The 27082-nt window shown below is 33.8% G+C and overlaps 4 protein-coding genes across 4 annotated transcripts; 3 read left to right on the top strand and 1 right to left on the bottom strand.

The window, feature by feature from the left end:
• Positions 1-1111: 1111 nt before the first annotated feature.
• LOC129919277 (collagen alpha-1(I) chain-like) lies at positions 1112-9504 on the bottom strand. The gene is made up of 5 exons (XM_056000131.1): positions 9256-9504; positions 8560-9182; positions 6765-6774; positions 5930-6553; positions 1112-1718 (listed from the first exon to the last, which is right to left on the bottom strand). Exons 1-5 carry the CDS (start codon positions 9305-9307, stop codon positions 1132-1134), a joined length of 1896 nt encoding a protein of 631 aa, XP_055856106.1. The 5' UTR covers positions 9308-9504; the 3' UTR covers positions 1112-1131.
• A 5730-nt stretch (positions 9505-15234) lies between these two features.
• LOC129919889 (translation initiation factor IF-2-like) lies at positions 15235-16090 on the top strand. Its single transcript, XM_056000987.1, has one exon. The coding sequence runs from the start codon at positions 15251-15253 to the stop codon at positions 16049-16051; it is 801 nt and encodes a 266-aa protein (XP_055856962.1). The 5' UTR covers positions 15235-15250; the 3' UTR covers positions 16052-16090.
• Positions 16091-20628: 4538 nt separating this feature from the next.
• Positions 20629-21111, top strand: LOC129919276 (translation initiation factor IF-2-like). Its single transcript, XM_056000130.1, has one exon. It carries the CDS (start codon positions 20629-20631, stop codon positions 21109-21111), a length of 483 nt encoding a protein of 160 aa, XP_055856105.1.
• Positions 21112-23002: 1891 nt separating this feature from the next.
• LOC129919275 (mucin-2-like) lies at positions 23003-26665 on the top strand. Its single transcript, XM_056000128.1, has one exon. The coding sequence runs from the start codon at positions 23003-23005 to the stop codon at positions 26594-26596; it is 3594 nt and encodes a 1197-aa protein (XP_055856103.1). The 3' UTR covers positions 26597-26665.
• The last annotated feature ends 417 nt before the right edge of the window (positions 26666-27082 follow it).

The raw sequence follows: 27082 nt of genomic DNA, 5'->3' as shown, positions 1-27082 counted from the left end.
AAAAAAAATACCATACCACATGTTTTCAAGGTATTTTTTGATGCTGTTATTGCCAATTAAAAACAAGTTTTTTTAGTTTAACAGGTAAAATATAACCAAAACCCATGTGAAAAACATGCTACACTGATGAAATTCGGGATGAAGGTTTAAGATAAAGCAGGGACAAAGGATTCATAAAGTTCTTAAAATTATTTTTGGTGAAAGGGTGTTTTTTTGATAGGTTAAGTTGTGTGTGAGAAAGGTATCATAACAGCTAATTTTTTTTGTATTAATTTTTAAAACTTGGTGAAAAAGTTTTGGTTGGTATAAGAATTAACAATCTATAAAAAGTACAAAATTATGTTGAGTGAAAGGGTGTTTTTTATTGGACTTATTGCACACTTATCAAATATACCTTTCCATATTTTCTCTACACCTAAAAATAAACACCCTTTCACCTGAAAAAAATTTATAGATTTCTTTTATTCGTAATCCTCATGAAAAAGAGAACATATTTATTGAATTTCGTGAGGGTACCTTTTTATAACATTGATTTTATTGGACTTATCGCGGATTTTCCCTATTTTCCCCAAAAAAAAAAAAACACCCTTTAACCTAAAATATTTATATAGACTTTTTGGGTTCTTGGTTTCTGTTATAAATGAAACATTTTTACCAACTTTAATTGGTGTAACAATTTTTTCCCAGTTTTTGTGGTCCTAATTCCGAATTTCATCATTTCTTAAAAAAAAAAACACCCTTTCACTCAAGATAATTTGATAAAATTTTGTTAAGTCAATTTATGATTGCAGAAAATTAAAAAAAGAAACAAATATTGACAAGCAATTCTGAATATTCTCAAAATTGATTGTTCTGAAATGAATTAACACTGAGAAAAATAAAAGTAGGTATAATTTTTTTTTTGTAAAAACATGATTTTTTTTTCTTTATTATTTCTCCAACATATTGTATTTTTTTTTTTTACAGAATTGAAAATGTATAAATATAAAATTGTGATATAATTTTCTTAGTATCGATGCGTTTGATGAATATGTCCTTGTCTAATTATTCTGTATGTCGGAGTCGTACGATTTTGTCCAGATTTCATTAAGCTTTGGGTAATTGTCATATATTTTGGTTGTTTTTCTGAGCTTACGCTGCTGGTCCCATTGGACCTGTTGGACCAGGTGGTCCTGGTGGTCCCATAGCTCCAGCTGTTCCAGCATCACCCTTAGTTCCCTTAGGTCCAATTGGTCCATCAGCACCAATAGTACCCTTATCACCCTTCATGCCTTCAAATCCCATATCACCCTTATAACCCTTATCACCCTTAAGTCCCATCTCACCGGTCTCACCCTTATCTCCAATAGTACCAGGCAAGCCCATTTGCCCCATGTTACCCTTCTCTCCCTTCAAACCTGCTGTTCCCATGTTACCAGTTGTACCAGGCTGACCAGGTGGACCTGGTGGTCCAGGATTACATCTGCATTGTGATGGTGGGTATGGAGCTGGGTAGGGTGGATAGGTTGGTGGTGGTGGTTGTGGGTAGGATGGTTGTGGGTAAGATGGTGGATATGGGGCAGGATATGATGGTGGTTGCGGCCATGGCATTTGTGGATACATTTGTTGTGGATATTGCGTGTACACCAAAACGGGTTCCTTTTTATTATTGCTGCCATTTTTATTAAAGCTTATACTTCTGAGTGCGTCATCTGCTGTGGAAACAACAGCAATGGCTCCTGAAAATATTGTAAAAAAAAATAAATAATTATTGATTTTGTTTAAACATTTTTTTTTTGTTTTGTTGTTCCTTACCAAACACTAATAATGTTGCAAAAGCCCTCATTGTGGTTGATGATCTGATGAAATTGACAGAATTGAATCGTCTTTTATATTATCAGCTCGAACAGAAAAGGTTTTTTCTACTAAATTATGCAAATAGAATCATTCTTTTTTCAGCTTGGCGACTAGTTTTCACTTTACACTCATCGAAAACTGGACCGCATTTGATAACTGTAAATTAATTTTTTTTTTTTTTGTATAGATTCTTTGAGATTGAATTTATAATTTATTATTGGTGTATTCAAGAATAATTGACCTAGATCAACTTAAAATATGTATGCAATATAATTTTTATGTTTTTTGATTTTTTTTTTTTTTTTGTTGCTTCAGAAACTTTTTGTTATCTTTCTATGTAAATATTTTGTAAGTTTTGCATGAAAAGAATTTAATTTGATCGCGATTTGTGATCGGTGAGTGACACATGTTTGTGATAGCGATTTTTAGGATTTTGTTAATGGCTAAACTTTGGGTTTACTATTTTGGTTTAAGAATTTAAAAATTGGTTGGGATACTTTTTACACGTGCTGAAATGTTAATTTGGTAATTCGTAAGTAAATCGGTTCAAGGAACTGGGTTTGGATATACAAAAAAGCTATGATATGAAAATGATTGATTTATATTAACTTAACAGATAAACTTTTTGTAATTTGATAAAATCATGTCAAAATCGTGTCAAAAATCACTTGGGTGGCCATTTCTTGACAGAAATGAAATTTGGCACACTGGAGAATACTAGTATAGAAAAAATACGAAAAAGCTGCCAACTTTTATTATTCAAAATGGTGACTCAATAACGGTGGGAAGCATAAGTGTTTTAAATAGAATTTTCTTTTTCAAAACTTTTCATATTGAATGAAAAAATGTTAAAAATCAAAAGTTCAATAAGTAGGATGTTAGGAAAATGTACTTTTAGACTTTTCTTGGATTGATTTTTAACAACTTAATTTGACAACTTTCCTATTTAATTTCTATAAAAAAAAATCAACTGCGACTGTTTTGTTTTTAAAATTTTTTTGATAATTAATAGCTATTATTGCATTGATAACACTGGTTTACAAGAGTTTTGTTGTCGAAACAAAAGTATACTTTTCTGAAGGTTTTTGGTGTGCTGAACTCGAATCCGAAGTCAGAAACAGCTAATCAGCTCCCGTTATATATTACCGTTAGAAAATGCAAAAATACGTTTTTTTGAATTCTTCGGACCTTATTCGTTTGTATAAAGAAAATTGTTTGAGCATATTTAGTAACGGTTTCTATAAGAACTGTTTGCCATCTTTCGACACCTGTTTAAATCTTTTCAATATCTTTTATATTGCCCGAGATATCTCAAACTGAAGTAAGTGGGTTTGGCTTCATATATCAAAAAGAAGATAATGACGTTATAAAATTTATAAAAATACCAAACAACTAAGGATATCTCGGGCAGTAAAAAAGATATCGGAAAGATTTAAACAGATTTAAAAAGGTGGTAAATAGTACTTATGAAAACCGTTACTAAATATGCTCAAAAAATGTTCCTTATATAAAAGAATAAGGTCCGAAGTACTGCATTTTCTAACGGTAATATTTCAAAAACGGGAGCTGATTAATTTTTTTTTGGCTTCAAATTCGAGTTCAGCACACCGAAAACCTTCAGAAAAGTATATTTTTGTTTCGGCAACAAAAAAAATCAAAATGTTGTTTCAATGGATTTTTTTTATTTGCAATATATGTATATTTTTGCGCAGTGAAATTGTTTTACATGTTTAGGCCAAAATATATGTAAAATTTTAACTGATAAATTCCTTATTTATAGATCCAAATCAGAAGTCACAAATTTGTTTCAAAAAGTCATTAGCTATGTGAACCACTTAAATTTTGAAATAAATATCATAAATTTCTCGTTCCAACGTTTTTTGAGAAAAAAAAAATAACAAAGATGTAAAAATTTTTATTTTTTGAGATTGCATAAATAGTTTTGCAAGAAAACAAATTAACGGTGTAATGTATGTAATTCGACGTCGAATTTACCCAAAAACGGCCTTTTTGACCTTTTAATATTCGATAAAATGGACGACTGGGTCTCACGTTCTTGCTTTATGGTTAAAGTTGCTTAGAATGTTGAACCTTTTTATAAACTCTGTAAAAGAATAATTTTACTTAATTTTTATCATTAATTTTATGAGAAATGCATATCAATGAGGTACGCCATTTGTTTTCTTACAAAACAAAAAAAATGGAATTTTTTTTTTTGTAAATTGTTTAAAAAAAAAAAATATTTTTGTATAGGTATAAAATTTTCGAAAATTTTTCAAAAAAAAGTTAGTTTGCATTTTAAAGAAATTATTTTTCCAAATATTCAAACAAAATTTCAAATAAATTTATTGATCGCTTTTGAAAAAACTGATTTTTTAGAAAGAAATTTTGAATAATTTCTTAAAAAATCCAAAATTGACTTTTTTTGAAATTTATTTGTTTCTAATTTTTAATCTAAAACTAGTAAAACGTCTTAGCACAAAAATTTACATTGAAACCGGTTCAACGGTTTACGAGAAAGTCAGAAATCCCACTTTTTTTACATTTTCTATAATCGTAATGTCATGTCTAATTGTTATCTCAAGTTCGATTTTTCTTACGTATTCTTAACTTGTCTTATTATAGTACCTATATCACAAGTAAAAAAGTAACGTATCAATGACCAGTGTTACTAAAAAAAAGATTGATTATAAGGGATTGAAATAATTGAAGGAGTAATAAACAGGCCCTTTAACTGTAACTTCACTTTCAAATGAACTTAAATTTCCCAACATTTCTTCAGCGTCTTTAGGGAATTTGATCAATCATTGAGTTTTTGCTTCTAAAACCGAACTGGTGTTCAGGTTTGAGATCGTTTTATAATGGATGGATAATGACTGACGTCATTTAGAAAGATCTTGAAGAAATGAAAATTTGTTCAGCGTTCTTTTCAAATCTGTCCCATATTTTTGACAAATTATGGATATGGCAGTAAAGCCTCAAATTCAAATTAAATAGAGTCCTGTCTGAAGGACTCTATTATAACATTCATAGATAATCTTGTAAAAACAAAATTGTTTGAGTTACACGAAAATAATCATTATTTAGAATTTAGAGAAATAGTGGCTGGGGTACCAGAGGGTAGTGTTCTAGGTCCAATTTTGTACATTTTGATACACCTCGAACCAGAGGCGTACGTTGAGTTGCCGGGGCCCCGGGGCAAGTCTAAATGTTTGGGGATTCTTTGATACTTGGGGCCCTTTTCATATAGAAAATAAGAACAAATAAAAAAGAAAGAACACGCCCTACTTCGTTTTTGGGGCCCCTGATGTACCATTTATTGGTCGCTAAGATTTTTCAAGTAACATTTTGGGCCCTAAAATAATATATATTTTTTTTCAAAAAATTGATTTATTTTTTTGGGGCTCCTGAGGTAGGTACTATTTTTTTTTTTAAGATGAAATAGTATGTGGCTGGCTACCAAATACTAATTCATTATGCGTTACAATGAAGAGTATAATTTGTCTCTCGTGTGTCCGAAGTGATTCATGTCAAATATCTTATCTTTTTGATTTTTTATTTTTATAAAAAGTTGCCTTCTCTGCATTGTCTCTAGACGGGGCCCTGGCGTGTCGGGGGCCCCGGGGCATCGCCCCGCTTGCCCCAATGGTGTGTACGCCCCTGCCTCGAACAGAAAACACCATTGTAACTACGGTGTTTTTGGTGCTTTTATTCGTAGTAATGTTGGTAGTGGACAATATTATTCACTTGTTTTATGTGAAAGAATTGATGAAAGGGAATTTAGTGTGGTAGAAAGTGATCTAGTAGGAATTTTCTGGTGCAGAAGAAGAGAATTTACTAAAACAAAGCATCTTCTCCATTAACTTCCAGATGGAACAAGGATATTATATCAACATCAGATTTAGTTATATTTTTCTTTCGATTGTTTTCAGACTGTACCATGTACCTACTACCTACAATGCTGATTTGAAAAAAAAAAAAAAATGAAAATAAAATATGTGTAACATTTTTGTTTGTTCTTTATTTTTATTTTATTTATATCATTTTTGGTGCTTAATTGTTTTTAATTTTGTATCTTTTCATTAATTATTGCTGACTCCTAGTGGTCCGATAGGTCCTGGGGGACCTGGTGGTCCAGGTTGGCCTTTTAGACCCATATCACCCTTATCACCTTTAGAGCCTTTGGGTCCTTCTGGACCTTGAACACCTTTATCACCCATTTGGCCCTCCAAACCTATATTTCCTACAGAGCCTTTGCGTCCTTTATTTCCCAAAGGACCCCTATCACCAATTTCTCCATTTGCTCCTTTTTGCCCTTCAATTCCCATGTCTCCCATATCTCCTTTTTGACCTGGTGGTCCATCAGGTCCATATGCTCCAGGTACACCTGGAGGTCCAGGTGGACCAGGTGGACATTGTACAACACAAGGTCTTCCTGGTGGTGGTGGATATGGTGCTGGTTGAGGGTATGTGGGTGAAGGATATGGTGCTGGTGCAGGATATTGTACTGGTGGACGATATTCTTCATATTGAGGTTTACCGGGAATTGGTACAATATAAGCAATATTTTTTTCTTTGTTTTCGGTGTGACCAAAAACATCAAAACTATCAGAACCACTAAAACCACCAATACTACCAATACCACCAAAATCATCAACATTACCAAAGACGCTTATTGTTTTTCCAACATCTTCAGATGCCGTAAGGACAAAAGTTCCTAAGTAAAAAAAAAAAAAAAAAAAAAATAGGTTATATTCTATCAAATGTAGGTAATACATACTTAAATAAAATATTTCTTACCCAAAGACAGCACAACAAATGCCAGCTTCATTTTGTATCTTCTGAGAGTTTTTTACTCAAAGATACTTTCTTTTATATTAAATTATATAGATCAGCGCATTTCTCTTACTAAACTAAATATAGCATACCTTTGAATATCTTTTTAAGGCATTTTTATATTCTAATAAGATTGTTTTCAAGATTAAATTTATTCGTTGACCGCAAATTAATTTGTCAGTTTAAGTTGTTAAAAAAGTAAAAGATTGAAATCACTTTTAAATAAATTTGCAAATTCTGTCATGAGCAATTTAATTGCAAAATAAAAAGAATTTAACTATAAAACTTTGAATTCAGAGTTAAATATCTTTTCAAATAACAAAAACATCTACGTAGAATTGTACCAGATAAAGAAGAGGAAGAGAAATTATTTTTTTCATCCAGTTAATAGCGTTGCACAAAGTTTTTTGTGATATTTACCTCGTCAAAACCGTGATACTTAGGTAACCTGTGATACTTATTTACTAAGGAAACTTATAACTATTTTAAAGCATCCTATGATACTTGCCAGGGCATTCCGTGATACTAACAAGGATAACCTGTGATACTTGATGGAGCAGCTCGTGATACTCTCCAGGGTAGATTGTAATACCTACTGGTCCAATCCGTGATTTACAAGAAAAACCTATCAAACTTAATTTATACCTATGTATACTTACAAACCGTTAACGAGGGAATGCTGTAGTACGTATCAGGGTTACTTAGGATACTTGCCCAAACAATCCTTGACTAACCAGGACAACCTGTGATACTTAATTAATAACTGCGTAACGTGTGATACTTTTCGGTGCAGCCCATGACACTTTTGATGCATACTCTGATACTTACCGGAATAATACATGATACTTACAAGGATAAACAGTGATATATATACCGAATCAAATCATGATACCCGACCGGGTAACTTGTGATACCTACCCGTCCAATCCGTGACTTACAAATGTAATCTGTGATATCTACCTGGGCAACATGTGATACTTACTGGGGAACCTATGACACTTTAAAAGTATCCCGTGATACTAACGGGACAACTCATGATACTTACAAGGTTAAACAGTGGTACATGCGCAGGCAACTCATGATACTCACCCGGGTAACTCGTGATACCTACTGGTCCAATGCGTGGCTTCCCAGCATAACCTGTGATACTTATATGAGAAACGTGTAATACTGACCAAGAAAAACAATGATACCTTAAAGGCATCTCCTTTCCAGAAGTGGCCTGTGATGCTCGCTGAGTAAACTCGTGATATCTACCCGAAAAAGCCGTAACCGACCATGACAAGCTATGAAAATTACCTGGAAAACTTGTGATACTCACTAGGAAAACTCATGCATGCTACTTACAACCCGTGATACTTACAGCTTACGAGAAAAACCGTTGAAAAATAGGTAATATGTATCAAAAATGAATTTTCTCCTTAGAAACCTCTATATTCAATTAAATATATAGTCATACAATCTATAACCCGATAACAAATAAGGCGCTTTTAACGATACCTCATTTTTTCAATTACAATAAGTAACTTAGATGTTATGAAGGAATAGATGAACACAAAAATGTCAATTTTTTTTATAGTTTTTGATGATTTAGTGTTTAGAAACAATTTTTATTTCAATAGTTGTCATTTTTTAAAGTGGGACCACTGTACTTCATCACATAAGGCTCCACATTATGGAGATTTTTATGTTGTTCTCTGAAAACAGGATAAGAGAATCCTGAAAACTCAATATTTTTGTAAAACCAAGAAAAAAAAATTTCTTTTTTTGTATTTTTTTGCTCAATTTTTTTTTTTTTAATTTCAAATCATTTTTTAATATCATTCATCAAACATTTAGTCAGCACAATAAAAAAAATATAAAAGCAGACTAAACCTATGATCCGGCTGGTCCAGTTGGACCAGGTGGTCCGGGTGGACCCATTGCACCCATAGCTCCCATATCTCCCTTGTCACCACTTGCACCGGCAGCTCCATCTGGTCCGATAGTTCCCTTATCTCCCTTCTGACCTGGGTAGCCCATTTCACCCTTTTGACCTCTTTGACCCTTCTCACCAATTACACCAGTATCTCCAGGTAGACCCATTGCACCTTTAGTACCCTCATAGCCCATATCACCCATATCTCCCTTAGATCCAGGTGTTCCATCAGGGCCCATTGCACCAGGTGCACCAACAGGTCCAGGTGGTCCGGGTGGACATTGAATTACACAGTAGTCGTTGCGCCCGGGATATGGTGCAGGTGCTGGCATTGGTGCTGGAGGATAATAGACTGGTGGTGGTGGTGCAGGATATTGTGGTTGTGGTTGAGGTGGTGGATATTGTGGTTGTGGTTGAGGTGGTGGATATTGGGGTTGTGGATAATATTGTGGTTTTGGTTGATAAATCATTTGTGGTTCCTCCATTTCCTCGATGATAACAGGTGTAGCATCTTGATTTTGATTTTTGTCAATGTTAATGCTTATTGTTTTGCCGAGATCTTCGGTTGCGGCACTTGCGCAAGCAATGCTACCTGTTTATAAAAAATAAATAATAAAATAATTTATAAAAATTCTAAGTATTGTAAAAACTATATCGAATCTTACCAAGTATCAATAATGCGGCTGCTATCTTCATCATTGCTATTCTGATTGACATATCGAAGAGATGCGACTAGCACTTTTATAGGTATTCAAGCAAATCGAGTCAAGTCTATGCAAATATAGAATATTTCTTGTAAAATTGTTAAACATTCTTTAATTGATTCAGAAAAGTTCATCACACTGAATATATTTTTAGTTTTTTTTTTTTAGAAATTGGCACAGATTTTTAATTTAATTTTTTTTTATATAGATTGATAAGGTTTTGTGGAATTTATGCATGAGATAAGACAGATATTATAGTTAAACTAGATGAATATATTAATTTTAAATCAAAGTTGATACACATTTCACTGTTTTGTCATAAAAAAAAAAAATAAACAGGTTTAAAAAGCTATCAATAGTTTTTATTTTTACTCCAAATAAGAGTTCAATGAGCTGCGGTTTCTTTATACCTGTGTTTTGTTATGCTTTTGAATTAATTAAATAATTTATTTCATAGGTAGGTACTATTTAGTTTAATAGTTACTTTGATGAAAGTGATGATTAATACTTAGAGTCTTGCATTCCAAGAATTTTCAAAATTTTAAAAATGTCACTTCAAATTTATTTGACTAATATGTATAAAAAATCTTTTTCTTCTTTCTTTATTCGTCGAGATCCTTTCTCGATGCCGAATAAATGTGACTTTGTCAAAAATACATAAAATGTCGAAAAATACAAATTTTTTGTAGGTAGGTACTTGCGATATAAGTACAATTAAGTTATGAATTCTTAAAAAAAAGGTGAAATAACAATTTTCAATGAAGCAGTTTTTTGATCCTGTAAAGAGGGGACCAAAAATAAAGGTACCTGTCATACACCTACCAATTTTGGAAAAATTAAATTTTCTCAAAAAACGACTCCTACAAGTTTTATTAAAAAAAATCAAGTATAAGTTTTTATTTCAAGCCTATCTTTGAATGAATAAAAGTTTTTTTTCAAAATTCTTATTAACAATATATTAAATAGAACCGTTTTTTTTTTTAATTTAAAATTATCTTCCAAATTACTAGTACCAATTTAAGGAAATTATTTATGGAAAAAATTTACATTGCTTAAATATAAATCAAAAACAAAATTTTGAAAAAAATTATTTTTGGATTTTTAAAACAGTTTTGATATTTTTTTTTTTTTGAAAAATCAAATTTTCGAAAACGTGACATTGAATTTTTTTGAAACTTTATTTTTACGTCTTGGATAAAAGTTTCTACAAAATGATATGTCAAATTTATTTAAATTTTTTTTTTTTTTCAAAAAAATATTGGTAAAAAATTACTTTTTTTAAAAAAGAGCTTCAACGATTTTAAATTTTTTTTTTCTAAAAATGCATCTTTATAAAAGAAATGAAACTGCATACTTTTTTTGGAGCTCAATTTTATTTAAAGAGTTGTTTTTTATATTTGAAGAACGAATTTTAAGTTTTTTTTTATCCATTTACCAAATTTTTTGTATATAAAGTGCAATTCGGATGCAGATATTATTGATTTAAAAAAATTTACTCTGAATTCTTCGAGTGAGACATTAAGAGAAAGGTCTCTTTGAGCTCTATTCATAACTGAAAACCAAAAGTTTCTTGGAGGTTTGGTTGCTGATTTATTAGCAGTTAGTCCATTTTGAATTTTTTTTTGTTGAACCCACAAAAACAATAATTTTATTCATTCTTATGAACTCTGTGTAGTAATAATATTTGCATTAAAAGTAAAAATCAAACTTGTTAAATACAAAAAATATTTTGTCAGAAACTTTTTTTGGACTTATAATGTTTTGGAAATAAACGATTCAAATAGTATAGGGTGTTTTAAGAAACTAGGAATTTTTTGACAAACCTGCATTCGAAATTCGAGTTCGAAAAATTGAGTCGATTTCTTTCAAACTTGTTGTGGAGAAGTTTTAAAACATTCATATATAAAAAAAAATAGAAAAGATTTATCTTCTCAAAAATTACTCTTACGTTAAAAAATGTTAAAAAATCAGGTTTGTTTTTCAACAAGGTTAATCTTTTGTATTTTTTTTTTTTTAAATAGTTATTGATGGTACACCTCCTCGCAGAGAAATTGTTTTTTTTTATTTCTGAATTTCACTGAATTTTAATAAAATTTTTATATGAAAAAGAACTATTTAATAAAAATCAAAATTATAATTTGAAAAAATAACATTTTGCATTAAACAAAAAACAAAAAACAAATTTTTGAAAACGGGGATTTGAGTTTTATTGAAATTTTGGTTTAAAGTGCTCATTAATAAATTTCCTACTACAAAATGACATATACCAACTTTATTCAATTTTTTTTCCAAAAAATTACACCGGCACACAACAAAAAAAAGTGTCATGTACCAGAAACCAGACCTATCTTTCTATATGTTTTTGGACACGCTGAATCCGAATTTCAAGTCCGCTTTGCCCGGTCACCCTCCAGTTTTGAGAAAAATGTAAAAAATACCCCAAAATAGGCAAAAAACTTCCTTTTTTCTAGTTTTTTCATTTTACTCAAAACTGGAGGGTGACAGGGCCAAACGGACTTAAAATTCGGATTCAGCGTGCCCAAAAACATATAGAAACATAGGTCTGGTTTCTGGTACATGACACTTTTTTTATTTTGTATGCCGGTGTTATTTATACATAAAAAAAAACTAGTTTTTTATAAGACTCTTTAAGCGATGTTAAAATATTTTTTTTTTGCTGTTGAATCACTCTGTAGAAAATGATTTTAACATTTAAGCCAGTTGAATTTTAAAAACAACTTCGTGGGACACAATCGTGCATTTTTTTTTTGAAATTTTGATTTTTTAAATTATAATTTTAAAGTTTTGGAATATTTAAAAGAGCAAAAAAGATTAGTTGAAATCGATTGATTTTCTTAAAAGAGAAATAAAGAAAATTGTTGTATGACAAAAACCATTAAAAACGGTATTTTTTTATTTATTTCAAAAGTTTGACCTTATTTGCCAAAACACAAAATAATTTTATCAAAATCGTTTGAGCTGTTTTTGAGAAAAGTAGGTTAGTTTTTTATGTAATTATGGGTTAAAGGTAAATGTCATTTTGACATTTGTCAAAAAGTATAACTTAAAAAAAAAAACAATCGATACAAAGAGCATAACGCAAAAATCTATTTATCAATTGGAAAAACCATTTTGAAAAAGCAGTCTCATAAAATATGTACTAGAATTAATCAGATTTATAAACAAAAAAAAAATTATTCACTTTTCTAGCTACATACGTATTAACTTGTTCAAATTGAATAAAACAAAACAATTATTTTTGGTGTTTCTAGTTAAATCTGAAACGAATTTGTTCGCATTCTTAAATATTTTGTTTGCATACATATTTTCACAATAGAAACAGCTGTACACATTTATTTCTTTTTTTTTTGGGGAGATTCCTAGGAATAAACATGTCAAAATTTGTCTAGCTAATAGGAGAAAAACATAAATATATGAGTCAAATTATTTCGCAAAAAAAAAAAATAATTCAAACACATGTGAGAATTGAAAGCTTTTAAATTATAACGTTTGCGTCAGAAGTTTTAGTATGAAACTTATTGTTTCTTCAAAAACAATTCAAAATTTAATTAACTTAAATAAAATGGCAATTAAAGTCAGTCTAGTTTTTCTAATTTTAACCGGCCTAGTAGTTTCTTCACTTTGTCAATTGTCATTAGAAGATTTTAATGAAACCGACGGACGTGTGAAACACTCTCATTTTCATAATTACTCAAATCATCATTTGAGAGGATTCAGCTTGGATAAAAACATCAACAAATTCCTGTGGAATCATCTAAAAACAATTCGTGGAGAACAGTTAATAATAGCCAGGGTTCTACTACTAGCTCACTTACGATTTTCCATGGAACGAAACTCCCACGAAATCAATTCAACTCAAATCTACTCTAGCAGAAGAGCCTGAGTAGTTTTAATTGTAAATGTACTAGATCTACTCATGAGTACACTACCATCTTCTAAGGGACCGGGCTATAATGTGTTTTGGAGGTGGTAGACTACTCATAGATATAAGTAGAAATCTATTACCACAACTGCACATATCTACTCATGTGTTGATTGTTGTACTAGATCTACGAATCATGCTCATGAGTATTCTACTACCTCCAAGAACGCGCCGCTGCGGCGCGGCGGTTTTTCGCATAAAATCGATTGATTTTTTGAAGATAGATAGGCTCTCAGCATGTCACTATCACTATCCAATGTTTAATCTAGAATTTCTGGATAAGGTGGTAATTGTCAAAAATACGAAAGTGGAAGGTCAACGTTCACGTATGGAATTTATTTTCTACAATTACCCGTACCGCTACCGCTTACCTATCCTTTTCGGTGTGGCCAAATCTTAAATCCTTGACCATATTGTAAATGTATAAAATAAGTTCGACACCTGAATGCTGACGTTCTGGTTTGTTTATGTTTTAATTCCTTTTTCCATTCTTTTAGAATTCTTAAATAAATTCCGACCACAACGACATCCCGACTTATTTTTGTCATTTTGTAAACATTTTTATTTTCGTCGTATAAAAGTATGAATTTGCTCAATCTTTGACAGCATTATGGCAAAGGGATTTGACATTTGCGTGCAAAATTACTGGCAAGTTGTCAGTCGTGTAAATGGGGCATTACATATTAAATTAAAAATAAAGATAACGCCATTTAAAAAAAAATGGCGGATCGATTTATTATCTGACACTACTTGACATTTAGTTCACATTTTTCCCGCGGGTAGCTCTTGTCAACTTAACCAATTACCAATAGGGGGATTCACATTGACCAACTTACCGGACAGACCAGCTGCCATTTGGTCTGATCGAATGGTATTTTGATAATGTGAACACACATCCGACGCCCGGCTGCCCGATTTGCCGGATGGTTTTCAAAAAACTTTGATTTTTTGGTGGTCGGACGGACATGTTGGTAAATTGAACGACATGTCTGTCCGGCAGACAGTGATATTTCATTTTCATTAATTTGAGAACAGAAGATGCAAAAGAAACATTAAAAATAAGCTGGAAAATGGGTTTTGATGAAAATTGTCTGATGAGTGTGAACGCAAAATATCATCCGCCCATCAGGCCAAATGACAATCGGTCTGTCCGGTAAGTTAGTCAATGTGAACTCCGCTAATACCTAATCTTATGCACAAAAATGGCTGCCACAAAGAAATGACAAAAACTAATCTGAAATTGCGCTTTGATTTTTGGCTGTCATTAATTTGTATTGCATTTTGTAAAATCAAAATGGCGCTATAATAGTGAGAATAAAAGCTCAACTATAATCGACATAAGGCTAGGCGCACACATGCGATTTTGTTCGCGCAATTATTCAGTCGCAAATTAGATGACAACAATTTCAATGATTTTCAAATTTTTAATCGCGGGAAGCATGTATGTTCATAGGCAGTACAGGTTGTTTTTAAGTAGATGAAAGAACTCTCCTCAAATTCGAACTGCTTGATGACATTTGAAACCAACTTAGTTTTAATGGTCTTCAGAGAACAACCAGCTTAACGTCACTCGTAGTTGAGCGACACAATCAAACTCGACTAGATTTAAATGTATGGACTTATATCACAAATGTTTTTTTATGAAACGTGTCTTTTCAAAATATTCTATTAATAATAAAAATAAATACACAATCCACATCCATTTCCATCTAAACTTTGGTTTTGTTTAATGATCTGCAAAATTAAAATAAGGGCACACGAGGCAAAATTTCATTTATTTCTATATAAATTTTCTTTAATTCATAACAAATTTTGATCAACAAGTTTAATTATAAATCAATAATATTTGCTTAAAAAAAAACAATAGCTTCAAATGTCAACAGATGAAACCATTTGCGTCAGTACATTTTATTTGTTTAATTTTTTAACTTTTCAAATTTAGTATAAAAGCCAGAGTTTTAATTCATTTCTTTAATAAGTTTGCTTTTAAATAGAAAACCAAAAATATTAAAAATGACATTGAACCTGAGTTTAGTTTTTGTGCTATTAGCAGTTTTAAGTGGTGCTGTTATCTGTCAACAACATGGAAATTTTGGGCCACAACAGAGACCTAATGGAGGTAATAGTCAAGGCGGTGGTGGTGGTCCGAGTGGAGGTTACGGTCAAGGTGGTGGTCCCAGTGGAGGCATGGGACCTCCTTCTTCCGGAATGAATTCTGGCCCTAATTCCGGCTTTGTCCAAAAACCACCTAGTTATGGTCAAAATAGCAATCCCGTCGGAGGCATGGGACCTTCTCAACCTGCAATGAATGCTGGTTCCCGTCCTGGCTCTGGACCTGGTAGTAGTCAATGTTTTGGTCCAGGTGGTCGTCCCGGCTATCGCCCAGCAAACGGTCGTCCCTGTTTCGGTGCCGGTGGTCGTCCCGATTATAAACCTCAACCTACTAAGCCCTCAATGATAACAACATCTTCTGGCTCAGTTATTGAATCATCTACAAAACCCAGTTCAGTAGTAGAAACAACAACATTAGCTTCAATAGAAAGTACAACAATAATCGCTTCTTCAACTTCTGCTCCAGTAATTGAATCATCTACCAGTCCAGTATTGGAAACTACAACAACATTAGCTCCAGTGGTTGAATCATCAACAAGTCTCAGTTCATCAGTGGAAATTACAACAACAACAGTAGCACCAGTGATTGAATCATCGACAAGTCCCAGCTCATCAGTGGGAACTACTTCAGAGTCTTCAGTCCCTGTTGAAACTACGGCATTTCCTGTTGAAGAATATGACTATAATGAATACGAATATTAAAAGTTTGTGATTATGTTGATGATTAAAAATATAACAAAAAAGATCCTAAATATTACATTGTTTTTTATTAGGATTTTCGTTATTAGATTTTTTTTTATTTGGGCTGGACGCACTCATTTCAATAGACCACAAACAAAATGATTAGTGGCCAAAATAGAAAAAATTAGTTATAGGTAGTTTCAAATCAAAAGTCCCATGGAAAATTGAGCAAAAATAAAAAAAACTCATTCGCTTACTGGAAGGAAGCATTTATGAGGCAGCTGAACTTTTTCTTAAATTACGATAAAATAATGAAGAACAGTTCTTGATATCCCTATTTTAATTAATTCATCCGTCTGTGAGATTCACTGGGTTAGCCTCAGAAAGCGGAGGCAAGTCTCCGGGGCTTGCATCACTCCATATCCGCTGACAATACAAAAAAACATACAATTAATTCATTATTTATCATTTGAAGGCAGTTGTGATAACTTTTCCGAAGATATTGTTATAGAACTACGTGAAGATGGACCAGAAATGTCCAGTTTATATGATAGCAATTCATAACTTAAAATTCTATTCACATCTTTTCATTTGTATAATCAAGCAGTAAATATCATATTTTTATTTTTCAATTATTTTGGAGTCGTCACCATAGAAATCATTAATAAACAAATTCAGATTTTTTGTTTGTTTATTTTTTTCTCTAGCATTTCTTTCATTCAAACAAGCATGATTTGTTGTTATTTTTGAGTTGATTTGTCGCAATGAGCCAATAAAATTGAGTTTTTTGTTTATTTGTTCTCAATTTAATTGGAAGGGAGAAAAAAAACTCTGAGTCAGGACTTTTGATTTGAAACGACCTATAAATTGCAAATTTCTCATGATTTCCGAAAACTTTAAATCTGATTCTTTCATGCAAATCTTGCTTTTTTTAGAGCGTTCAAAATAAATCTTCTCATAAATTATCTTTAACCAGTGGAAGCACCATTTTCAATTTTCTATCCTTAATCTAGATTTTAGTTTGGTGGAAACATAGCATAAGATAAGAATAAAACTCATATGTGTATCTTCTCAAAGACTAGTATGTTTTGTGCTGGACGCACTCATTTCATCCAATAGCAAAAAAAGTTGTCAAAAAGGAAAAGATTTATACCCATATTCCCCTCCCCCCCCCCCCCCCCCCACAGTCACTATGTCTCCACCAAACCTAAATCTAGATTTAAGAAAGTAGATTTAAAATGGTGTTTCCATCGGTATGAAATGATTTATAAGAAGATTCATTTTGACAGTTCACAAAAATCGGATTGGGATTTCAATACTTCTGGATGAAAAAAAATATACTTATTGTTTATTTTCAGCTATGTAAACTGATTCTTTCACTGCCTTTGAAACTTTAATTAATTTTATATATACCTAATAAAAATAATTAAGATTTTCCATTTTGCAATTTTTTTTCATAAGTTGTCAAAAACGAAAATGAGTGCATTCAGCAAACCTAGATCGGAATGTTTGGATATGTTTGATTTCCTCATTTTCGATTTCCAAGTAGATTTAGAGGAGATTTATTCTAAATCTTGTTTCGTGATTTATATTCGTATGGTAAATCAAGTGATTTAGAGGGTAGGTATTAGAGTAATATTAAAATCTTTTTTCATGGAAAAAAATTTGTTTTTTTTGTCGCTATAAGCCAATTGCATTATAGAATAAAGTGTAAAACTGTCTGCATTATTCTTGTAAGTTTTTTTCATACTCAGACCTTTGTCATCTTATCTTCCTATCTCTTTCTGTTTTTGTGATACTATCGATGTGATTAAAATTTTTGTATACCTATGAAGTTTCCATAGATTAAAAATTCGAAAATTTTTGGCTTTCCATAGATAAAACATTCAAGTATGACAGTCGCCTTACTCTATAAGGCGGTGTTCATATTCAATTTATAATGCGTGTGACGTAAAAATGGCGGATATTATATTTCCTTCCTTGTATTCTGTATATCTTGATTAAAATAAAGACAAAGTTTTGTTGGATATGTAGTTGTATGATGTCTGGTGAAAAAATAGCATTAGGACATGTTCAGAAAATGCTGCATGAACAAATTTCATTATAAATTTTCGAATGAAATGTGTAGTTGGTAGTACCTACTAGATTTCTACTCAGGGGTAGTCTACCACTTCTAAAGGAACGCGGTTGTTATTATTGAAAGATAAAGTGATCTTAGCACCATCTAGTTCCTATAATTGTAAAACTGATTTTTTTGCTATGGTTTGAAACACTAGCAATGTACTCTTTGAATCTTTTTTTCAAACGACAGAAAATTTTTACATTTCTGGATTAAATTTAGGTTCACCAGGATGGAACCATCTAACATAGAAGGTATATCAGAAAAAAAAAAAAAAAAAAAAAACAGATTCTGAGAGATTCTCAGAAATTTGATAGGGCAACAAACCTTTTATTAAAAATTATTATAAAACTGTTTTTGTTGTTCAATTCAATTCAATTCCGAGAAGTAAAAGTAAATACGCATCACCATTTCGTTCAAAACATATATTTTGTTCATGTTTTTTCATCCATCTTGACGTCACTATTAATTTTTTTTAGAACGAGTACAGAAAAAAAACGTCTTATGATTCACCTCCAAATCAAATCATAGTATTAAAGGTTTGTTTGTTTGTTTTATTTTTTTTTTTTTTGGAATATTTAGCAGTTTATTTTGATCAAAAAAGTTTTCCCCACAATTCATAATTACTTCAATTAAGATTGTTATAAAAACAAGTAAACGAAATATTGTTAAAAAAAAAATATTATCAATTAGTTTATTTGTATTTATTTTATCTGTAGCAATTAGAAGTCTTTCATTTACGTCAAAGAAAAAAACCTTGTCTGCTTAAAAAATTTCAGTATAAAAGCTACCAATTTTAATATTTTGCTTCTAAAATTTTAGTTTTGTTTTAAATTTTACGAAAAAAAAATGTCATCGAAACTGAGTTTAGTATGTGTGCTATTAGCAGTTTTGATAAGTGTTGTAGTTTGCCAACAATGGGGAAGTCTTGATCAACAAACTGAATCTTCTGATAGTGATAGTCAAAAAGTAAATCCTGATGATGATAGAACTTTTGGAATGATGAGACGTCCTCGACCAGGAATGGGTTTCGGTGGTCCACCTTATGGCTTCGGCAAATATCCCATATTTTCTCCTTTACATCCTGGTGGTGGTTCATTTGGTAATCGGCCAGGTTTCGGTGGAGGTCACCGTCCGCGTCCCTGGGGTGGTCGTCCTGGTTTTCGTCCTGGTGGTCGACCATGCTTTGGTCCCGCTGGTCGTCCCGGTTATCATCCAGGTAATGGACGCCCGTGTTTTGGCCCAGGTGGACGTCCTGGTTGGCGCCCAAATAGACCATGCCCATGGATTACGTCAACAGCAAGTCCAACTACAAGTACAACTGTTGCCACAACATCAACAACATCTGCAGTAACAACTCCTAGCACGACGTCGACAGTTGCACCGACAACACAACCCATTACAACAACAACACCAACCATTACAACAACAACACCACCCATTACAACAACACCAGCAAGTACTGCATCTACAAACCCTTTCCCCGTTGATGATTATGATTATTATTATTACGATTACTAAAACATGAAATTGAATTTGTGGTATAATAAATGGGAAATCTTTGAAGAAATACAAAAAATGAATGATCACATACTTTTTACATCTTCATTGACAAGTGTTAGTTTAAATTGCATTTCCATAAACTATGCCATATTAGCCGATAGGCCATATAACCCGCACTGACCTTATATTTGAAGAGTTTTCCTTCGTTATCGGAGAAATTTTTCTTATGGAAAAGCGATGAATAGGGTCTATATAACAGTATGAATATTAAGTCTTATTGCCTTCTTTCTTTTCTGTAAAGATGGAAATACAAATGTATGCTTGCATAACAGTATAACAGTTTAGCAATATAACAGTATAACAGTGTTAATTTACTATTTAATCTTCTTATTTACGAGCACCTGTGCGATAGAAAGCTTCATAATATTAATATTTGATTAGAGTTTTAACAAACTTTATGTTAATAAAACAGTATAACAGTTTGATTTGATTTATGTATTTTACCATTTTCTCTTTTTTCACATACCACTAAACACAAAAGTACTTATAATGTAGTCCTTAAATTGGAGAGTCTCTCCAGGCCACAAGCTGTCAAAAACAAAACAACAACAACAATAATAAATATTAGGTTCTGTCAGATGAGTGGGGGTTTATTCTGATTGTTAGACAGAAGACTTTATTTTTATTTGATTGTTATTGTATAATTTGAGAAAAGGAACGCATGAGGCTTAATTTATTTTGATTAACAACAAATTTTTGAAAAATCAACAAAAATGGCAAATTTATTTGTTTGTTTCGACTATATTAATAAATGAACAATGGATACATATGTGCCAATGTCAATACATGACTTCCATGTACGTCAAATATTTTTTTTTTAGCTCATTTTGTTCTAGGAAATTTAGTATAAAAGCTGCATTTTGAATTCATTCGTCTACAAAGCTTGATTTTGATAAGATCTAAAAAGAACAAAATAATGTTAACGAAGTTTAGTTTAGTATTTCTGCTATTAGCAGTTTTAATTGGTGTTGCAAACTCGCATTTTGGTATGCTCATGGGACCACCTCCATTCGGTTTCGGTCCTCCAGGTCCAGGTGGTAACGGCGGTGGTCCAGGACGTCCACGCCCAGTAACAGGTTTTGGCCCTGTTGATTATGTTATTAATTCTGTTATAAATAAATTTCAATGTTTTGGACCTGGTGGACGTCCTGGTTATCACCCACCCAATGGTGGGCCATGTTATGGGCCTGGTGGTAAACCTGGTTACCGCCCTCCTCCATGCAACTCACCTGCTCGACCAACGACTTCTGCACCAACAACAGTAGCAACTACTACAACAACAACAACGACAACAACAACAACAACAGCTGCACCAACAACAGCTGCCCCAACAACGGCTGCAACAACAACAGCACCTGCATCCACAACTCCCAATATTGATGACTATTATGATTATTAAAGTTATAATTTATGTTAACTTTTGTATGCAAAATTGTGTTATAATCAAATTATAATTAAAAAAAAAAAAAAAAAACTGTTATACTTTAAGGTTGTTATTATGTGAATTATACAAAGAATAAAATTGGTGTCTATCCGTCAACGAATAATAACCAGCATACAAATAATTTTTCTTGTTTTTTTTTCTCATTACGTTTCCAACAATTTCAAATTCATTAGAACAATAAACTTGACGAACGCAAATGATAAAAAAATCACTTTTGAACTCTAAAGACAATATTATGGGAACAAAATGAAGACATTAATATTACAAGTATGAAAACTCTTAGCCCCGATTTGTTCACACTCGATTATCTTTTAATCAAGGATTTTTGTATGGAATAATAATCCTAGATTAAAAGATAATCGAGTGTGAACAAACCGGCCCTTTATGTTTTAAGTCGTTTCCTCAATGAAGGATTTTATTTTGACAGTAGGAAGTCTCACATTATACTTCGTTAAGTTCTCATACAATCTAAGGACTTTTAATTTTTTAAAGTATAATGCTCAAGGTCGGATTTTGACCCCAGGGAGTCACATTTTTAACTTCGTTAAGTTATGTTGAAGGATTTTGACCCCCGAAAGTCGCAGGTTTTACTTCGTTAAGTTCTCAGATAACATGAAAACTTTTAATTTTTTCAAGCTGCATCCTTAATGAAGATTTTGACCCTAGGAAGTCGTACTTTTTACTTCTTTAAGTTCTTATACAACATGAAGACTTCTATTTTTTTATGGTCGCATCTTTAATTAAGGATTTTGTTCCTAAGGAGTCGCACTTTTTACTTCGTTAAGTTCTTATACAACATGAAGACTTTTAATTTTTTCAAGCTGCATCCTTAATGAAGGATTTTGACCCCCGCAAGCCGCAGTTTTTAGGTTTTACTTCGTTAAGTTGTAATACAATATGAAGACGTCTATTTTATTATAGTCGCATCTTCAATGAAGGATTTTTTACCCGAGGAAGTCGCAGTTTTTACTTCGTTAAGTTCTCATACAACATGAAGATTTTTAATTTGTTGAAGTTGCATTCTCAATGAAGGATTTTTACACTAGTGAGTCGCACTTTTTACTTCTTTAAGTTTCATACTTGCTTCGTTAAGTTCTCATTCAAAATGAAGATGACAAAAAAAAATTCTGTGAGTGAGAAGAATAACTTCAATCGCGTGTACATGTGTACACACATTTGTTTTTGTTAAACAACACTTTAATTTTTCAAATAACATGCACGAGTAGATGATATTGCGTTCCATACTCAACACTCAATTTAATAAAAAACATCTGAACTTGCAGTTCAGAATATTTCAAATCTATGATTGTTCAGCTGTTTTAAAGTATCAGAAACCGTTAAAGTTTTTTCTGGAACAAACCAATCAGAGCCTTTGGAAATTTTTGTCTTCATTTGACATTCATTATTTTCATTATTTTGAAGTAAGAATGAGATCTTCACCATCTCCAAAAGAACACGCATAAGCTTAGTCAGCCATTTTGGTATTGCATTCAGGGAGAGGGACTTCATTTATTGAATAAAAAAAATTATTATATAACTCCTTATCGAATTTAACTTTGTTTATTTTTTGATTTGCATTATTTAATAACAGGCACACGAGGTAAACAGAATTTGAACTTTTTTCACCAAAATAGGTTATTTTTATGCAGAAAGTTCAAATTCTTGTATTTATTTTGTCTATAATAATAAAAGAACAATGCTCACACATGTGCCTTACCTGGTGAACCTGTGTCAATAAATACCTTTCATTTACGTCAAATAATTTGTTTGTTTTTTATTTGCGGTTCCAAATTTTGTATAAAAGCTAAGAATTGAGTTCATTTGGTCTATGAAATTAATAACGATAATGGTTTCGAAATTGGTTGTTGTTTTAGTGCTTTTATTAAGTGTAGCTGTTTGCCATGGGAGGAGGCATCATCGCCGAGAAAGAGGTCCTGATGATCGCCGCCCTCCTCGTCCTGAAATGGGTGATGACCGTGAATTTGACGACGAAGAAGAAGATTTCGATTCTGAATTTGAGGAAGAAATTGAAGATGATTTTGATCCTGAAGATTTCGAAAGGGATCCTGATTCCGATGAAAGAAGGTTCCGTCGTCCAGGTGGCGATAAAGGAAGACCTGATAGGGGTGGCCGTCCCTGTTTTGGATCTGGTGGAAGACCAAAACCAAATCGACCAGGTAAAGACCGCCCCTGCCCTAATCGTCCCGATGAACGCCCACCTCAAAAGGCAACAACTTCTGTTCCAGCGGCTCAATCTTCAACAAGTCAAATAGATACATCCGCAACTTCAGTTACAACTGCGAAAACTCCTTGTTATGGACCAAAAGGACGTCCAGGTTATAATCCACCCAATGGTGGTCCGTGTTATGGCCCTGATGGTATTCCGGTTACAACGACTGCGAAACCTGTTTGTTTAGGACCTAAGGGACGTCCAGGTTATAACCCACCCAATGGTGGCCCATGCTATGACCCTGATGGCCGTCCACTTACCGACGCAGCATCATCAACAACTCCAAGCACACCAGTAGGAACTACCAATACTGCAGCTACAACGACTGCGAAACCTGTTTGTTTAGGACCTAAGGGACGTCCAGGTTATAACCCACCCAATGGTGGCCCATGCTATGGCCCTGATGGCCGTCCACTTACCGACGCAGCATCATCAACAACTCCAAGCACAACAGTAGGAACTACCAATACTGCAGCTACAACGACTGCGAAACCTGTTTGTTTAGGACCTAAGGGACGTCCAGGTTATAACCCACCCAATGGTGGCCCATGCTATGGCCCTGATGGCCGTCCACTTACCGACGCAGCATCATCAACAACTCCAAGCCCAACAGTAGGAACTACAACTACTATACCTACAACGACTGCGAAACCTGTTTGTTTAGGACCTAAGGGACGTCCAGGTTATAACCCACCCAATGGTGGCCCATGCTATGGCCCTGATGGCCGTCCACTTACCGACGCAGCATCATCAACAACTCCAAGCCCAACAGTGGAAACTACAAATACTGCAGCAACAACGACTGCGAAACCTGTTTGTTATGGACCTAAGGGACGTCCAGGTTATAACCCACCCAATGGTGGCCCATGCTATGGCCCTGATGGCCGTCCTGTTACCGTCGCACCAACAACAGTTGCACCTACAACTGTTGGTCCAACAACAGTTGCACCTACAACGGTTGCACCAACAACAGTTGCACCAACAACAGTTGCACCAAACACAGTTGCACCAACAACAGTTGCACCAACAACAGTTGCACCAGCAACAGTTGCACCAACAACAGTTGCACCAACAACAGTTGCACCAACAACAGTTGCACCAACAACAGTTGCACCAACAACAGTTGCACCAACAACAGTTGCACCAACAACAGTTGCACCAACAACAGTTGCACCAACAACAGTTGAACCTACAACAGTTGCACCTACAACAGTTGAACCCACAACAGTTGCACCTACAACAGTTGCAACTACAACGGCTGCACCTACAACAGTTGAACCTACAACAGTTGCCCCAACAACAGTTGAACCCACAACAGTTGCACCAACAACAGTTGCACCAACAACAGTTGCACCAACAACAGTTGCACCAACAACAGTTGCACCAACAACAGTTGCACCAACAACAATTGAACCTACAACAGTTGTACCTACAACAGTTGAACCCACAACAGTTGCACCTACAACAGTTGCAATTACAACAGTTGCACCTACAACAGTTGCACCTACAACAGTTGAACCTACAACAGTTGCACCTACAACAGTTGCACCTACAACAGTTGCACCAACAACAGTTGAACCCACAACAGTTGCACCTACAACAGTCGAACCTACAACAGTTGCACCAACAACAGTTGAACCCACAACAGTTGCACCTACAACAGTCGAACCTACAACAGTTGCACCAACAACAGATGCACCAACAACAGTTGCACCAACAACAGTTGAACCCACAACAGTTGCACCTACAACAGTCGAACCTACAACAGTTGCACCAACAACAGTTGAACCCACAACAGTTGCACCTACAACAGTCGAACCTACAACAGTTGCACCAACAACAGATGCACCAACAACAGTTGCACCAACAACAGTTGAACCCACAACAGTTGCACCAACAACAGATGCACCAACAACAGTTGCACCAACAACAGTTGAACCCACAACAGTTGCAATTACAACAGTCGAACCTACAACAGTTGCACCAACAACAGTTGAACCCACAACAGTTGCACCTACAACAGTCGAACCTACAACAGTTGCACCAACAACAGATGCACCAACAACAGTTGCACCAACAACAGTTGCACCAACAACAGTTGAACCTACAACAGTTGCACCAACAACAGTTGCACCAACAACAGATGCACCAACAACAGTTGCACCAACAACAGTTGCACCAACAACAGTTGCACCAACAACAATTGAACCTACAACAATTGAACCTACAACAGTTGAACCTACAACAGTTGAACCTACAACAGTTGCACCAACAACAGTTGAACCTACAACAGTTGAACCTACAACAGTTGCACCAACAACAATTGAACCAACAACAGATGCACCAACAACAGTTACACCTACAACAGTCGAACCAACAACAGTTGCACCAACAACAGTTGAACCCACAACAGTTGCACCTACAACAGTCGAACCTACAACAGTTGCACCAACAACAGTTGAACCCACAACAGTTGCACCTACAACAGTCGAACCTACAACAGTTGCACCAACAACAGATGCACCAACAACAGTTGCACCAACAACAGTTGCACCAACAACAGTTGAACCTACAACAGTTGCACCAACAACAGATGCAACAACAACAGTTGCACCTACAACAGTCGAACCTACAACAGTTGCACCAACAACAGATGCACCAACAACAGTTGCACCAACAACAGTTGCACCAACAACAGTTGCACCAACAACAGTTGCACCAACAACAATTGAACCTACAACAATTGAACCTACAACAGTTGAACCTACAACAGTTGAACCAACAACAGTTGCACCAACAACAATTGAACCAACAACAGATGCACCAACAACAGTTGCACCTACAACAGTCGAACCAACAACAGTTGCACCAACAACAGTTGAACCCACAACAGTTGCACCAACAACAGTCGAACCAACAACAGTTGCACCAACAACAATTGAACCTACAACAGTTGAACCTACAACAGTCGAACCTACAACAGTTACACCAACAACAATTGAACCCACAACAGTTGAACCTACAACAGTTGCACCTACAACAGTTGCACCTACAACAGTTGCACCAACAACAGTTGCACCCACAACAGTCGAACCTACAACAGTTGCAACTACAACATCTGCAGTCACAACTTCAAGTACAACAGCTGGAACTACGACAACTACAACATCTTCTCCTGAATACTATGATTATTACGATTATGACAATTAGTAAAAATTGCATTTTACCGGTGCCTTAATTAAAAAAATAAGATTTAAAATAGAAACAACTTATACTAATAGACTTGTTTGGAATATATTGAGTTTGAAATCCTTAGCAAATCTTTTCAAATGTATACAGTATCTATTTTTGACCTTTTACCGATCTTGTTTACAGAAAAAGTAACACAACAACAACAATTAGTAATTTTTTGTTTTAGGGTTTAAGGCATTCCCTTCCCAACGAAGACAAAAAAACGCAATTGGTAGCGTTTTTGTATGAAAAATATTTCAAATCGGAACGTCAATTTTCATGTAAAGAAGTGAAAATGATGATGAAATGTTTCCTTGAAATTAAGTGATATTGGGGACAAATTTCCAATTGAACTTAGCTGTCATTTCATAAGATTTTTTTTTTCCTGAAAATAAATTACGAGGAAAATTCACGATGATAAAATAATTTCCGAGCCAAGGAAATATTCCTAGGGAAATATAATTC

The sequence above is a fragment of the Episyrphus balteatus genome, chromosome 4 (genome assembly GCF_945859705.1).
Source record: "Episyrphus balteatus chromosome 4, idEpiBalt1.1, whole genome shotgun sequence".
Classification (NCBI taxonomy): Eukaryota; Metazoa; Arthropoda; class Insecta; order Diptera; family Syrphidae; genus Episyrphus; species Episyrphus balteatus.
This window is presented reverse-complemented; position numbering and strand designations above follow the sequence as displayed.

Coding starts and splice junctions, on each gene's coding strand:
- LOC129919889 (XM_056000987.1), top strand. CDS start 15,251: ATGACATTGAACCTGAGTTTAGTTTTTGTGCTATTAGCAGTTTTAAGT.
- LOC129919276 (XM_056000130.1), top strand. CDS start 20,629: ATGTTAACGAAGTTTAGTTTAGTATTTCTGCTATTAGCAGTTTTAATT.
- LOC129919275 (XM_056000128.1), top strand. CDS start 23,003: ATGGTTTCGAAATTGGTTGTTGTTTTAGTGCTTTTATTAAGTGTAGCT.
- LOC129919277 (XM_056000131.1), bottom strand. CDS start 9,307: ATGTCAATCAGAATAGCAATGATGAAGATAGCAGCCGCATTATTGATA. Junction 9,183..9,255: donor AGCCGCATTATTGATACTTG/GTAAGATTCGAT, acceptor TTTTATAAACAG/GTAGCATTGCTTGCGCAAGT. Junction 1,719..5,929: donor TATCGGACCACTAGGAGTCA/GCAATAATTAAT, acceptor CAATATTTTCAG/GAGCCATTGCTGTTGTTTCC.